This window comes from Anolis carolinensis, chromosome 1, assembly GCF_035594765.1.
Source record: "Anolis carolinensis isolate JA03-04 chromosome 1, rAnoCar3.1.pri, whole genome shotgun sequence".
NCBI lineage: Eukaryota > Metazoa > Chordata > Lepidosauria > Squamata > Dactyloidae > Anolis > Anolis carolinensis.
Window position 1 is genome coordinate 65,615,400 of NC_085841.1, and position 16,794 is coordinate 65,632,193.

At 39.2% G+C, this 16,794-nt stretch overlaps 1 protein-coding gene across 1 annotated transcript; it reads left to right on the plus strand.

Moving 5' to 3' along the window:
- Nucleotides 1–5,411: 5,411 nt before the first annotated feature.
- LOC100552570 (sulfotransferase 6B1) lies at nt 5,412–16,728 on the plus strand. The gene is made up of 7 exons (XM_003215829.4): nt 5,412–5,834; nt 11,104–11,249; nt 12,260–12,349; nt 13,478–13,604; nt 15,113–15,207; nt 15,640–15,796; nt 16,415–16,728. The coding sequence occupies exons 1-7, from the start codon at nt 5,639–5,641 to the stop codon at nt 16,543–16,545; spliced, it is 942 nt and encodes a 313-aa protein (XP_003215877.2). The 5' UTR covers nt 5,412–5,638; the 3' UTR covers nt 16,546–16,728.
- Nucleotides 16,729–16,794: the final 66 nt, after the last annotated feature.

The window sequence follows — 16,794 nt, forward strand, 5'->3', positions numbered from 1 at the left end:
TGTGACTCCATCTAGTGTTAGAAAACTAAACACGCTCAATATTGCACACTTGTTGATTGGGGGTGTCATTTCTGAGCAGAGCTCTGACATCCTAATGTGTAAGGAATTTAAGAAACAAACAGAATCTCTGGGTCCTTCCAGAACTCTGTTTAATCCAGAGAAAGGAAATGGAATTAAAAATCCCAGAGCCTGAAGTCTACAAACAGCACTATTAGTCCCAGGAAATGGTCCCAGGGTGTCCAGAAAGGTTTGGTTAATGTGAATTGAAGGGAACTGCAAAAGGTACAGTGGTACATCTGCCGGAAGTTTTATTTTATTTTGTTTCCTAATGACTTTCTGAGATGGGCTGCACATCATAAGCATTTTGACAAAGTTGCAGCACTGATGTGGATATAATAAATTGCAACCAAGCAGATTTCATCGTGTCTCCTCTCTCTTACTCCTGGTGCCTCTAGATTTGCCCTCTGGAACCCCATTTCCCATTGGGGTCACTTGCCTGTGGCATGCTGCTGCACAGGAAATGAGAACAAAGGAATGGTTGCAGAGAGGTCCTATGGGAATTGCTTTCCTTTTGTGCTTCCTTTTAGGCACCTGTGTGTCAGTGGCTCTGTTTACATCCCTCCATCAGCTGTTTTGGGATTTTAAAATGAGGATAAGCACTGAAGCAGTCTACACCAGTGTACCATAAAGAACTTCCATTTTTTGGGAACACTGGGATATGCAGTGCTTCATAGCAGCACATTTTTTGCCCAATATTGAATTTTATGCAAATCTTCTTAACACATGTTTTTTTATGCTGACCTGTGATCAGGTGTGCATTGTGGGTGCATGTTTTGTAGCTACCCCTCTTTTATGCCACTTTCTACCAAGCTTTGTAAGCCTGTGTACATGGGCCCTCTGTTTGCAATATATTTTCCCATTGGGTTGCTGTATGGCCATGTTCCAGAAGCATTCTGCCCTGACATTTTGCCCACATCTATGACAGGCATCCTTAGAGGTTGTGAGGTCTATTGGAAATTAGGCAAGCAAGGTGTATATACCTGTGGAAGGTCCAGGGTGGGAGAAAGAACTCTTGTTTGTTTGAGGCAAGTGTGAATGTTGCATTTGGCCACCTTGATTAGCATTGAATGGCTTTGCACTTTCAAAGCTTGGCTGCTTCCTGCCTGGGGGGAATCCTTTGTTGGTAGGTGTTAGCTGGCCCTGATAGCTTGCTGTCTGGCATTCCCCCCCTTTTTTTTAATGTTGCACTTTATTTACTGTCCTGATTTTACAGTTTTTTAATATTGGCAGCCAGATTTCGTTCATTTTCATGGTTTCCTCCTTTTTGTCCACATGCTTGTGGATTTCAGTGGCTTCTCTGTGTAGTCTGACATGGTGGTTGTTAGAGTGGTCTAGCATTTCTGTGTTGTCAAATAATATGCTGTGTTCATTTTAGTTCATCAGGTGCTCTGCTATGACTGACTTCTCTGGTTGAGTTAGTCTGCGGTGCCTTTCATGTTCCTTGATTCATGTTTGGGCAATGCTGCGTTTGGTGGTCCCTATGTAAACTTGTCCACAGTTGCATGGTATATGGTAAACTCCTGCAGAGGTGAAAGGTCCCTCTTGTCCTTTGCTGAACGTAGCATTTGTTGAATTTTCTTAACACAACCTACAAACTATTTACAGACCCACTAAGAAAGAATAGCTGTCTACTAACAGGCCAACACTAACCCAGAATATTAAAGGTCATTGTACATACCCTTTTCCCCCAAAAATAAGGTATCCCTGGAAAATAAGACCTAGTAGAGGTTTTGCTGAGTTGCTAAATATAAGGCTTCCCCTGAAAATAAGACCTAGCAAAGTTTTTGTTTGGAAGCATGCCCGGTGCCTGCCAAACAGAACACCAGAGCATGCAGAATTGGTAAACGTATGTAACATAGAGTGTTGTACATGGAAATAATGGTAGTAACAAGAAATTCTTGTTAGGATTCACAGTTTGTCTGGTTATGTTGGTTTGTGATGACAACTACTATATAGTATATAATAAATGTTCTTTTTTATGTTCAACAATAAATGTGAATTCTTCATTGAAAAATAAGACATCCCCTGAAAATAAGACCTAGCACATCTTTGGGAGCAAAAATTAATATAAGGCACTGTCATATTTTCGGGGAAACACAGTATGAAGGTGACACTCTGGCACTTTACTTTGTGAATTGATGGCAGCAAGTTTTTATCTACAGATGTTCTGCATTTTTAAAATTGAATAATTTTATTTTATGTTATGTGTGTTGGTAATGATTGTTGTTATAATTTTATGTGTTATTGTTTTTTATACTTATGTACTTTTTATATTATGTGCTGCACCCTGGTGTGCCTTTGTAAGCCACCCTGAGTCCCTTCGGGGAGATGGCGGTGGGATATAAATAAAGTTTATTATTATTATTATTATTATTATTATTATTATTATTATTATTATTATTGCAGTTAAATTATATTACATGGCAATTTCATTAACTGTCAGCTGGTGGAGCAATTTGTCAGTGTTCCTTAGTTGGAAATGCTTGCTCTAGTTTTAAATAGAGCAGGGAAAGTACTGACATTATTCAGGCCATAGGGAACTTGGGTGTGCCACAAGTTATGTTCTTTGCCAAATTGAACAATGACAACAGTAACATCATACACGAAAACTGGATTAAAGTTTCACAATTGATTGGTATACTCCCAGTTTTGAGGACAAGCAGTACTTTTCTCTTACAGAAGTACAACTGAAAAGTGTTTGCAGTGACCATGGGAGTGAACTCTTATAGAGATGATAGAGAATAAAAACCAAAATGGATAGCCTATTAAAGCCATCTTTGCACTTGATGTGCAGTTTAAAAAAAACATCAAATATCATTTTTATTGATAGAACAGTTAATAATTAATTGGATCAAAGGAAATGTGCATTTCTCCCTGTGCTCTCTATCTGGGTGAAATATGTGAAAGAAAGTGGGCTTTAAAAGAACTTATACTTGCTTTTGAGGGGATCATCTGCTGATGATAATGAGACCCCCCCCCCAATATGTTTCTGTACATATCTTCAAGTTGCCTGTTGATTTATGATATACAGTAGAGTCTCACTTATCCAACATGAACGGTCCAAGCAGAACGTTGGATAAGTGAAAATGTGGATAATAAGGAAGGATTAAAGAAAAGCCTATTAAATGTCAAATTACATTATGGTTTTACAAATTAAGCACCAAAACATCATGTTTTACAACAAATGGACAGAAAAAGCAATTCAATACATGGTAACGTTGTGTAGTAATTACTGTATTTACGAATTTAGTACCAAAACATCACAAGGTATTGAAAACATTGACTACAAAACATTGACTACTAAAAGGCAGACTGTGTTGGATAATACAGAACGTTGGATAAGTGAAGGTTGGATAAATGAGATTCTACTGTATTTGCATTTTGGAGTAGGAGCTTCCCTAAGCATTGGAGTTTGCCTAAGCACTATAACACTGGGAACTTCCAGAGACAGTTCATATTTAAATGGCCAGGAGAATCACTGGCAGTGGAGAATTGATCAACGGGAAGGAACGAAGCACACACACAAACGCTGAAGAAATACAATTTGAAATTCCACACTCTTTTCCTAACATCTAGTTCTGGCCCTACAATGCAGGCAGGCCTTGCAAAATGTATTTGTTTAAATAATGAAAACACTTAAGTCTACCAAGCTTTATTTCATTTTATTTTTTTCTTGCCTGCAAACCTTATTTTAGTAGAATTACATCTAAAATAAGCTTTTACCTCTGTTTATGTATTGTCTGTCCTGTTAATTGTGTAATGGCATTGAATGGTTGCTGTATATGTGTTCTGTAATCTGCCTTGAGTCCCCCTTGGGGAGATAGAGCAAAATATAAATAAAGTAGATTATTATTATTATTATTATTATTATTATTATTATTATTATTATTAATACATCAGGAGAGAATGCTTCTGCAACATAGCCATAGGTAAAGGTAAAGGTTTTTCCTTGACATTAAGACACCTTGAAAGTCACTTTGTTATTTTAGAAACTTAAAATGTACTATATATAACATGATATACTATCAGATTGGTAAAGGTAAAGATAAAGGATTTCCCCTGACATTAAGCCTAGTCATGTTCGACTCTGGGGGTTGGTGGTGATCTTCATTTCTAAGCCTAAGAGCTGCCGTTGTCCGTAGACACCTCCAAGGTCATCTAGCTAGCATGACTTCATGGAGCGCCATTAACTTCCTGCCAAAGTGGTACCTATTCATCTACTCACATTTGCATGTTTTCGAACTGCTAGGTTGGCAGAAGCTGGGGCTAACAGCAGGAGCTCACCCCACTTCTGGGATTTGAACCTCTGACCTTTTGGTCAGCAATTTCAGAAGCTCAGTGGTTTAACCCACTGCACCACTGGGGGCTCCGCCATACAGCCCGGAAAACTCACAGCTCTATTATTATTATTATTATTATTATTATTATTATTATTATTATTATTATTATTATTATTATTATATTGTATGACACAGCAAACAAGAAAGATATGCTGGATTTCGTATCACAAAATCACAAGTCGAATACTTCCCAAGTGTCTAGGACTGTGTGATGTATTTTCGGATGATGCGTGCAGATCCCAGTAGGATGGCCTTTTGCAGTTGGCAGATCGTAATTTTGTCAAATGTCTATTTTTTCCAAATGCCATCTGAGATCTTTTGGCATGGCACCCAATGTGCCAGTCACCACCGGGACCACCTGCACTGGTTTCTGCCAGAGTCCTGTTGTTTTTCGTCAATGCGACTGTCACCTGGTATGGCGACATCAATGATCCAAACCTTTTTCTTTTCCACAACTGTGATGTCTGGTGTGTTGTGTTCCAGAACTTTGTCAGTCTGGATTCGGAAGTCCCACAGTATCTTTGCGTGCTCATTTTCCAGTACTTTTGCAGTTTTGTGATCCAGTTCTTTACTGCTGGGAGGTGGTACTTAAGGCATAAGTTGTTGTTGTTGTTATTATTATTATTATTATTATTATTATTATTATTATTATTATTATTATTATTAAAATAGAGATGTATTATCTCTTAGCATTAACCAGAGAGGCAGGGGTTCTGATTAATCTTAAATCCATACACTGCCTCTTAAAAATGGTAAACTGCTTAGCTAGCAAATATTTGGATTTTTGGAATTAACACTGTGAACATTTCACTGTGATAGTGCTAGATAGCTAGAAAAACATCAGTCTAAAAGTTTACTTTTATCTCTTCGCAGGAGAAATGCGCACAACTGCTGTTTCTTTTCAAGTGTTTGCAGGAAATCTGGGCCACATTTGCAGGGAACGTTTCTCTCCTTTCAATGCTTCAAGCCAATTCTCTCCGCCTCAAAAACAAACATTCCCTTGAAACCTCCTGGGTCAGCTCTCATTGGACAAAATTCTGCTGCCATAGGAGAGGGAAAAGTTAGTTACAGTTACTGATTCGAAGTTAATCAGTAACAGTTTTCTTCTTTGATAAAGGCAGAGCAGAATATTGCCTGCTATATATTTAGATAATTTCTCTGCAATTTGCTTCCTTTATCAAGACAGCTCTGGTTCCATTCTAGCCATATTGCCGTTGTATACTCAGAACAGCTTGATCATGGCTGAGAAAGGAGTGAGTGAAAGTCCGATGAAGAAACTGGAAGAAGCCATAAAGAATGCTCCTAAAGACGGGTTGATTTGGTATAATGGGGAGGCATTTCCTGGTGTAACCTGTCAGCTGGAAACATTGGAAATTCTTAACACCTTTAAAGCTCGGAGCGATGATGTGGTTTTAGTTGGATATGCCAAAACTGGTAAGTGTCCCAAACTTGCTAGAATTTCTCAAGGATTTTTTTTGTTCCTATGAAAGTTTAATTGGGTTCCAATTAAACAGAACTGTATAGTGCCTGTAACAGCAGGAATCTAATTGTGATACACTGGGATGAGATTTTTTCATGAAAATGTATCAGAAAAAAAACAGTATCTAAGAGAAGGAAGAAATAGCTAATCCAATATATTTCCAAAAACACATTCCAAAGTTAAGTTACATTTAAATAATGTAAAATATGATTTATGATCATCAGTTGAATATTATTTCAATAAGTATATGAATATGTTGTCGAAGGCTTTCATTGCCGGAATCACAGGGTTGTTGTGTGTTTTTTCCGGGCAGTATGGCCATGTTCCAGAAGCATTCTCTCTTGACGTTTCGCTCACATCTATGGCAGGCATCCTCAGAGGTTGTGAGGTATAACACAAACTCACAACTTCTGAGGATGCCTGCCATAGATGTGGGTGAAACGTCAGGAGAAAATACTTCTCGAACATGGCCATACTGCCCGGAAAAAACACACAATAACCCTTTTTAAAAAGCTTTTCTGGGTCGCTCCCTCCCTTCCAGAGAGAGAGGGGGAGGGGGGAGGAAGATACTGGATCCATCGCTGTCACAAGGAAGGGAGGGAGAGAGAGAGAGAGAGAGCGAGAGAGAGAGAGAGAGCAAGAGGGAGAGAGGATGGAGAGGAAGGCAGCCACCATCACTGTCAGAGAGAGAGAGAGAGAGAGAGACAGACAGACAGACAGACAGACAGAAAGAGAAAGAGCAAGAGAGAGACGAGGGGGGGAATAGCCCTGCTGCTTCAAAGCCTGGCTGTAATAATGCTACCAAGCAAGTACCCAGATCTTTGGGATTCAGAAGCTGGATTTCATTTCTCCCACATCTGTGGCAGGCATCCTCAGAGGCAAGTGGGATTGTTGCAATTGTCATATCAAGATAAAATTCCTTGGAAATAAGTCCTACTGAGTTCAATTAAACACTAAACTCTTTCAGGGTTGTCTGGCCATGTTCCAGAAGCATTATCTCATTATTATCAGAGGCAAGTGGGAATTTAGGAACTGGCCACCTTGGTTAGCATTGAATAGCCTTGCAGTTTCAAAGCCTGGCTGCAATTCTGCAATGATGCAAATATCCAGATCTTTTGGATTCAGAAGCTGGATTATATGGCAGTACTAACGGGGCCCTAGATCATGTCACTTCAAGATAAAATTCCTTGGATATAAGGCTCACTAAGTTGAATTAAACTCTAGCACCTTTCAGAGCTGTTTAGGCAGTGTTCCAGAAGCATTATCTCATTATTATCAGAGGCAAGAGGGAATGTTGCAACTGGCCACCTTGATTGGCATGGAACAGCCTTGCAGCTTCAAAGTTCGGCTGCAATTATGCTATGATGCAAGTATCTCCTAGTAATTTGTTTGTGATTTTGAAAGTATTATACAGTATATAATACTTTGTTCCCAGAGCACATACGACTAAGTTGCAGAGTTTTTTCCCCTTCTCCATGCTAGAAATAACACTGAAATACCTAATTCCTCTTGTTCCTCTCTTTCTTACTTACTTACTTCCTCCTCTCTTTTAGACAGCATCCCAAAAGGACAAACTGAGTATGCTCAGAAACTTCTCAGCTCTCATGCTAATACAGAGCGAGGCTAAGATTTCAAGGAGAGGAGGATTTCTTTCAACAAATAATGTGTGGGGGGGGATGGTGGGAGGGGCCTCAGATCTGTAATATAGAATCATAGAATCATAGAATAGTAGAGTTGGAAGAGACCTCATGGGCCATCCAGTCCAACCCCCTGTCAAGAAGCAGGAAATCTCATTCAAAGCACCCCTGATAGATGGCCATCCAGCCTCTGCTTAAAAGCCTCCAAAGAAGGAGCCTCCACCACTGTCTGGGGAGAGAGTTCCACTGCCAAACAGCTTTCACAGTGAGGAAGTTCTTCCTGATGTTCAGGTGGAATCTCCTTTCCTGTAGTTTAAAGCCATTGTTCCGCGTCCTAGTCTCCAGGGCAGCAGAAAACAAGCTTGCTCCCTCCTCCCTATGGCTGCCCCTCACATATTTATACATGGCCCTCATCATGTCTCCTCTCAGCCTTCTCTTCTGCAGGCTAAACATACCCATCTCTTTAAGCTGCTCCTCATAGGGCTTGTTCTCCAGACTCTTGATCATTTTAGTTGCCCTCCTCTGGACACTTTCCAGCTTGTCAACATCTCCCTTCAATTGCGGTGCCCAGAATTGGACACAGTATTCCAGGTGTGGTCTGACCAAGGCAGGATAGAGGGGTAGCATGACTTCTCTGGATCTAGATGCTATACCCCTATTTATACAGGCCATAAAAGTGGTGAGAAATTTACTCAAGGAATGCGGGGAACATACTAAGTTGCATGGAAGTGTGGTGAAGTGAAGGAATTCATCCGTTTAATAAAGAAAATGGAACTCTACTAAGCTCTACTGAGCAAAACATTTTCATCCATTTCATTGCCTTAATGTGATGAAGTCCTAGAAACTCCAACAAAGCAGAAATGGGCTTATACTTGAGGACTAGGAGCTAAACATGTCCCTAGTCACACCTCTGACAGATGTAGTGCCTCTAGCCAAGAGAGGGATATGGAAGTTGGGAAATCACCAAATCACTTTCTCTCTATGTGGCAAAGAGGGCAATGTGGCTAGTCCATCATCCTCAGTCTCTTCCATAGCCAAGAGTGGCTCTTTAACTAATCAGGAGGCGAATCAAAGAGTGCATGTACAGTGTGAATTAATGCAGTTTGACGCTACTTTAATAGCCACAGTTCACTGCTATGAAATCATGAGAGTTGCAACTGTACATGATCTTTAGCTTTCTTTGCCAAATAGTGCTGGTGCTTCACCAAATTTTGACGCTCATGATTCCATAGCATTTAAATTATGAGAGGACTGAAAGAAAACTTTTGCTTCAGGCTTGGGGTTTTAACACACAATGGAAATGTATGAACCAATAGAGCTAAAATGGTTACTATACAGATTGTGTTTTGGCACATAATTTATAATGGTTATAATGGACTATTGAAATAGATTTGTTATTCCAGATCAGGGTTATCCCAGAGCATTTCTGAGTCAAAACCTGAGACCTGAGGGATGACCAAGTGGTGTCATTAAACATGATCTCTTAAGCATTAATTATTGTTGTACTGAATACACCATTTAAATAAAAACACTAAGTATAAAAAGTGAATAAAATATTTATACAGTTGACCCTCCAAATTTGTAGGAGTTAGGGATGCAGGACTGACACAAAGGTGGAAAAACTTTTAATATATCTAGCCCACCTCCTTACAAAAAAACAACAATTCATAACTCTTGATATTTAAAGTCACCTGCCTGCTCCCACTTTTGGAATGAAGCACCTTCCATATCCTGCTCCAGTGCTTGTACTCACATGTCCTAAGGAAGACTTACATGGTTGGTGGTGTATCCATTTCTAGGGAGCACAACAGTAATCTCTTTTGCCTTTGGAATGAGTGAGGAATGCAGAAAGGTGTTTTTCCTCTTGCCCTCCAAAGGCAGAAGCAAATGGCTGGCAGGTTTCCCCATCTGTGGGCAGTAAGCCTGCTGAACCTTTCACCATTGGAACAAGTAAAGAAAAGGGAAAGAAGTTTCTTTTATTTTCATCCAAAGGCAGAAACTGATGGATGGCAGGCCGACCCATCTTCAATTGCACAAGTGAGCAAATACATGCACATCCTCTCTTATTACCCCTTCATCCCATCTCCTTCTTCCCCTCCCACCTGTACAAATAAGCAAACATATGCACCCTCCTTCCTCACAATCCTCTCATTCCATCCACTTCCTGCCCACCTCCACAAATGAGGGTCTATATTTAGAAAATGGATTAGCCTGGGACATCCAATTTATGATCCAGACTAATCTATTTCAACCTGGATTAAACCTGATTATCCAAGTTTTCATGTTTAAAAAATAACTGAAAATTTCTGACCCGTTCAGAAAAGTATGGAAGGTGTGTGGAATGCCTCCATGGGTTCAGGCAGCCTAAGGAGGAGGGATGGCAGTGCCAGCCTCTCCTCCCTGCCCCCCCCCCGCTGCTTAGCTCTAAAACAGTGGTTCCCAAACTCATTTGGCCTGCCGCCTCCTTTCCAGAAAAAATATGACTCAGCGCCCCCTTGAAAGGGGGGCGTGGCTCCTGCTAAAGAGGGCGGGGCTGAGCCTCTCCCCTAGTCCAAGATGCAGGGCTGCGAGGGGAGGTTGGCGGGGCCACAAATGGGCGGCCAGGACTGGGATGGGCGGAGCTACGAGCTCTGAGGCAGGGTTGAGCTTCTATACCTGTCCTGCGGCCCCTGCCAGGACACAGGAGGTGGGGCTAAAGGAGGGGGCTGGGCCTCTTCCCAAGTGTCTGATGGGGCTGAACCCCACCCCTGTGTTCTAACAAGTGCCTCAGGGAGGTATACAGAGGCTCTTGGGAAGAGGCCTCGCTCCTGCCCCTAGCCCCACCCTTTTGTCTTAAAAGGCATCTCAGGAGAGGTATAGAGGCTCAGCCCTGTCTCGGGCTCTTGGGAAGAAACCACACCCACTCCTCTACCTCCGCCCCCTGTGTGTCCTAACAGGCACCTCAGGTGCTCAGCCCTGTCTCCGGCACATGGGAAGAGGCCCCGCCCCTCCTCTGGTCCCACCCCCATGTCCTAATAGGTGCCATCACTGCTCCCCTGGAACGCTCCAGCGCCCATCAGGGGGCAGTAGCACCCACTTTGGGAATCACTGCTCTAAAACATACCTTAAAAGCCTCAATACCAAGGCATGAGTCTTCTCCAGAGCTCCTGGTGCTACAAAAGGATGCCATGGAGCTTTGGAGTGTTTGGGGAGAGTGAAGTACAGCAGCCTCTTTTAGCTTGTGTGTTCTTATTTACTAATAATAACTTTTACTATCTTCACTACGCTATGAGATTGCATAGTTACAGTTTTTTTTGTTTTCATCTGTAAAATGTTGAAAGGTATTTACATTTCCTTCTTAAATGTTTCATTTTGGAATCTGTCTACTTACCAAAGGACCTGTGCAGTAAATCTATTTTCTAATCTCAATTAGATCAACCCTATTTACTGGTGTAAAAAGAAATTGTTAAATCAACACTTATGAAAGTGGCATTAATTCATTAGCTCTGCTTTATGAGGGATTAGCAATTACACTTAGGTCTAAGTGATTGCAGGCATAATGATGAGATGTTTTCTGCATTTTAATGAAATTTCTGCATTATTTCAGGTACTAATTGGGTTGGTCATATATTAATTGAACTGGAGGCTGCATCTGGCAAGTATGATGAAGAAGAAAGGAAGAGGAGGAAGCAACAGGAAATAGAATTAAAACTTATGCCATACCTTGAATTTGGAGACCCTGGAAAGTTTGAGGTCAGCATGTACAAAAATGCTGTTCAATTTATTTTTTCAAAATGCCAAGAGCCCAGGTGGGGGGGAACAATTCAGAAAAATTGTGAGTAGATTTGAGGGACTCTTTCTACACTCAGGACCTTGGAATGTTGCAACTGTCCATATCCACATGAGCCAGAGACCACCACCTCCATGGTCAACTGCAGCACCAAAACGTTTTGGATGCAGATTGGGCATTTGGATAATTTTTAGAAGGCCTGGACCTGTTTCAACCTCAACCACTTCCTCTAACCTGACATGCCCCTTTTCAGAATACAAGGGGCATAAAATGGTTTGGAAGGACATTTAATGAAGCCTGTACTTTGTCCATCGCTGGTTAGACAGACATTTGGCAAAGCTGCTGAAATTTAAAAATGTGAAATTCACACTAGGCATGTGCGATCCATGAAAAAAATGGTTCAAAACTCGCTTCGAAAGTAGGGGGTGCTGCCGCTTCATTTCTAAAGTCATTTCAGAATTTTGAAGCAAAAAAATTGAAACTTTCCAAAAATTCAGAATTTACTATAAGAGATCATCTTTTCCTATGTGTCTCAACACAAACCCTTAGTTCAGTCCTACACACAAATGTACATAAAGGATCGTAAGTTATTAACACAACAAGATAACTTAAAGTGTTGCATTCCTATTTCACAGGGCTGACAGAAAGCACATTCAATCAGCTATAACTATAACTTGGACTGCTTTTATTTCAAGCTTTTGGTGCTTGAAATCAACATAGAGAGATTGAGGTTTAGGAGGTCACTGGTTCCATGTGATCATTAGGTATCTAAGCAGCACAAAGCCTTGCCTGCAAGGTTATCTTCTACAATAAATGTCCTTGCCTCAACCTTTATCTGCACCTAGACATACACCATAAATGATAATTGAAACCATGGAACTGCATTTGGAATGAAACTTATGAGGCTGTTACATTGATTTTATTTTTTATATAAAGTGGTATTAATTTTCCTATTTTTATCCTGTTGTTAAAGAGGATGGAAAAATTGCCTTCCAGAAGAATTATAAGAACACATGTAAAGCCTCAGAATATTCCCAAACCATTTTTCGAACAAAACACAAAGGTAAGCACTCTGCACACTAAATCCATTCTGATTGAGTAATTTAGAATATTTATATTTGTGTTTCCACAGATGCTTTCAGAATGATTGACATAATAAAATGGGACAATGAAAATAAGCTAGGATTAGACCATGGCTGGATCTATACTGTATTATATGTCCAATGCAATCCAGATTGTATTATATAGGTCTACACCAGGGATGTCCAACTTTTTGGCTTCTCTGGGTTGCAATGGAAGAATTGTCTTGGGCCAGACATAAAATATGCTAACACTAACAATAACTGGTGAGCAAAATTAAAGATCAATGCATAATTTTGTGATATCTGCCACCATCAATAAAAGAATCCTTGCGTGATAATCCTAATTATGTACTGCCTTGTCTGGAGGGTTTAAAAACAATTCTCAAGCAAGTCTTCTGACAGAACTGTCTGCAATTATAATGCAAATTTTGGATAATGCTCTGATACTTGTATACACAACATTCTCTGATCATTCTATTCCATTCCATTATCATCTACAAAATTCACATCTCAGTTACCAAAAAAAAAAAATCTTAATTTATTAATTAAGTGTATGATTTTGTGTTGGGCCACACTCATAGCATATGGCCCATGGGTCACAGGTTGGACAAGCCTGGACAAACTGCATTAAAAATGAAAGTGTATATAAAGCTTCTGATTGCTGACCCAAAGGCAGTATTTAATGTTCTAGATTAAGTTACAATTTCATAAATTTAGATGTCATGTAAATCTTTTATTTCAGTTCTTTTTTTTAGTTACATCTATGTACAGTAATGAAGAGACTCTTTAAGTTCTGGGTCCTCTTTCTTGTTCATTCTCACAATGCTAAATGAAAGCTGGAGTGATGTTTCCAGTGAGTGAAAGCCTATTGCATTGACTATTCTAGTTATAAGCACTGGTCTTCCATGGCCTAAACTACTTGAATTTTATATTCTAGAAGTTGTTCTTGAGAGATAATAATCAATTCTACTAAATTATTGTGAGCTGTTTTTTGTTCAGAGTATGGGTTTCATTAAATTAATTCATTTTACAAACAAATGCAGATATTTAAGTTTTTGATTGTTGAAGTCTGAACTCATGTTCATGTATATCTCTTTTTTGTTTTAAAGATGCTTGTTTTGTTTCGGAATCCAAAGGACACAGCTGTATCTTATTTCCACTTCGCCAAAAGCATGAAATTGTTTCCCAGTGAGAAAACTTGGGATGACTTCTTCTCCGATTTTATAAATGGAAAAGGTGAAAATGCCTTTTTTCCAGCTAGTTAGCATATTACATTTCAATAACTTTACTTCAAATATTTTGATTTAAAGCTGAGAAGGTACACCAGAGTCCATGGGCTGTAGACAGCCTTTGGATGTTTTGCCTCAGGCTCATCTACATGGCCATATAATACATTATTATGGTCAGCGTAGACTCATATAATGCAGTTCCATGCGGTTAAACTGCATTATATAAGCCTACACTGACTATATTATTCAGTTTTAAACTGCATTATATGGCAGTGTAGATGGGACTTTGGATAGCTTCCATACCTTTCTCCAACCTGCAGAGAAATCTGGATGGAAGCAAACATTTGTCTTCCCTTTCCAAGGGATATATGAAGTGTCTTTGAACAAAAGCAAGTCTTTAGATGCAGAAAGAGGTTTCTGTACCCACTGAATGGTTGGGACATCAACCCTCCATGAAAATGAGTCCTTTGATTCGTGGCATCTGTATCTGCCCCATACAGGTTTATCAATGGGGCTGGGTGGAAAGAAGAGCAGAGGAAGACAAAGGGAGGGAAGCACTCCTCTGAACATTCAGTTGTAACATGGATGACGGTGAGGTTGAGGAATAGGGAGGAGGTTCTCCTGTTGTTATTGTCCAGCAACAAACTTTAGCTCTGCCTTGCTTGTCCAGTTCTTTACTATACACTTCCTTTAAATCCCTTCCCCCTTTGAAACATTGCTTCCAGCATAGACATTGCATACAGCTCTTTCATAGTTGCCTTAGTGCTGATCTACAGATTTGCACAAATGAGCTGAAAAGATTGTCACCCACTAAATCAGGGATTCGCAGCTGTTTGAAATCCAAGAGACACATACAATTTCTAACTGGAAAGACTTTTTTTTTGTTTGGTTGGTTTTTCAAACCAAGAATTGAGACATTAAAACACTGCCACTTTGGAAAAATCTAAATACTTTTTATAGATATTTTAATATTTTGAATGGAAATCCCCAACTATAGAGTTAAATTACAGTTAAGTAAATGTAAAGATTTAAGTCCAGTTGCGTCCAACTCTGAGGATTGATGCTCATCTCAATTTCTAAGCTGAAAAGTCAGCATTATTCGTAGACACCGCTAAGGTCATGTGGCTGGCATGACTGTATGGAGCGCCATTACTTTCCCATCAAAGCGGTACCTACTTATCTACTCACATTTGCATGTTTTTAAACTGCTAGGTTGGCAGAAGCTGGGGCTAACAGTGGGAACTCATCCCGCTCCCCGGATTTGAACTACCAACCTTTCAATCAGTAAGATCAGCAGCTCAGCACTTTAACCTGCAGCACCATTGGGTTATAGTTAAGACTGCAAAAAAAACAACAACAACCTTTTAATTTCAATACAACCTTAATATCTTTGGAACCAAAATATGCAGTTTTTTCACTGGGTTTTTTTTCCCGTATGCATATGTGGATTGTACTGTACTGTTGACTTACTGGAGAGCTCTTAGTAATCCAGACATTTTGTTTCTTTCCTATTAGTACCATATGGCGTTTATTTGGACCATATCATTGAATGGAACAAGTATATTGATAACAAAAACATTATGTTTATTACCTATGAGGAACTAAAAGAGGTGAGTTTTTAAGATTACAAGACATTGCATTTTAAATGTCTGATTGACTGTTTTAATTCAAAAATATTCAGAAAAGGAAAATATAATTAATTCCTTTATTCTCTTTCATTAATATATATCTTTGAAATGTTTTTTAACTTTTGAATTTTCTATATAAATCTTTTCTTTTTTCTTATTTCACACAGACATTCAGGTAATAAAATAATATCACAATTCTTCCATCTTGCTAGCCACCAATGCCTTTTGTTGTGGTTCTTTGTGAATTTCAGTGCCTTTTCATGGAAAGCCACATCTTGAAATAATTTCCCAAAATATCATTCTAGTAGGGGGAAATCTTGCTAAATTTTATATGCTTCTCAAAATGGATGTGTGATCCTCAGATCAGAATTTGAAATTGAGGATACTGTATTATTGTTATTATTTTTTGTTCAGAATACAACTCTGGGCCTGAAAAGAATAGCTGAATTCTTTGAATTTTCTGTGACTGAAAAAGATATTCAAACTATTGTTGAGAAAACCAGTTTCAAATCTATGAAAGAGAAATCGGCTGAGACCCATGGAGTTATAGGCCAACATTTTTTCCGCAAAGGTATAATTCTAATTCAATATTTCTTATTAAGTGCTGTATATCTTCAACTACAGGTTAAAATGAAGCTGGTTAAACACAAATCTAGTTATAAAATGGTCATACTATTCTTCACTGCAAATGAGGGAATGACAATGCATGTTTTACTGTAACTACAGTAAAGATAGTCATCCTTCCGATTTTGAGCTTTTGACTTTTGTAGATTTGATTATTTACAGATTTAGTTAGAATGTTTGGGTAAGCTGAATATATAATGAAGGCTTGTAAAATTAAAATAAAGTATATTTGTAGTAATATATGTGAGCATATGTGAGGAGCATATGTGAGGAGCATATGTGAGGAGCATGTAGCACCACTGGGAGGATGTCAGAAACCAAATTGGACTATTTGGGAGAAATCTTCCTAACTGGTAAACTGGTCTGAAGTGGTGTAAGGCTTTTGTTAACTCTAGTAGTAAATAGAATGCATAGTTCAATTTTCCAGGGCATTCTGTATTAACTGCAGTTTCCATATTATTTTTAATCCAAGACATACATGGAATACATTGCAACAGACTAACCTCAAAGTTACCCAATCCCTCTCTGTTTTTCTCCACACATTTTATTATATTTATGGCTTCAGGCATAGTAGGAGACTGGTGTAGCATCTTCTCAGAAGACCAGAGCAAAGAGATGGATATGAAATATGAGGAACCTTTAGCAAAAACCAAGCTTGGAAAAATGTTGAAGTATGAAGTGTACTGTAAAAATTGAAGAGGACAACAGTGCTACAAGCCTCTTATGTTTTGCTTTATATGTGTGCAAAGACATGCCAGATATTTTTCGTAGGAATTTTTAAAAGACAGTTATATTGTCACTCCATGTCTAGCCATGGAATTTATGTTGTGTTTTTATTTGAACTAACTTTCAAACAATAAAAGCCAATATACTAACAAAGATGTGCTTTACTTGGACAACATCGGCTGAGAGATTAGACAAGGGGTTTTCAAACTTTTTCAACTG

Bases quoted from the DNA above. Each gene is read 5' to 3' on its own strand.
- LOC100552570 (XM_003215829.4), top strand. From the start codon at position 5,639: ATGGCTGAGAAAGGAGTGAGTGAAAGTCCGATGAAGAAACTGGAAGAA. The intron at 5,835-11,103 runs GTAAGTGTCCCA...GCATTATTTCAG, and splicing joins AGTTGGATATGCCAAAACTG to GTACTAATTGGGTTGGTCAT. The intron at 11,250-12,259 runs GTCAGCATGTAC...CTGTTGTTAAAG, and splicing joins GAGACCCTGGAAAGTTTGAG to AGGATGGAAAAATTGCCTTC.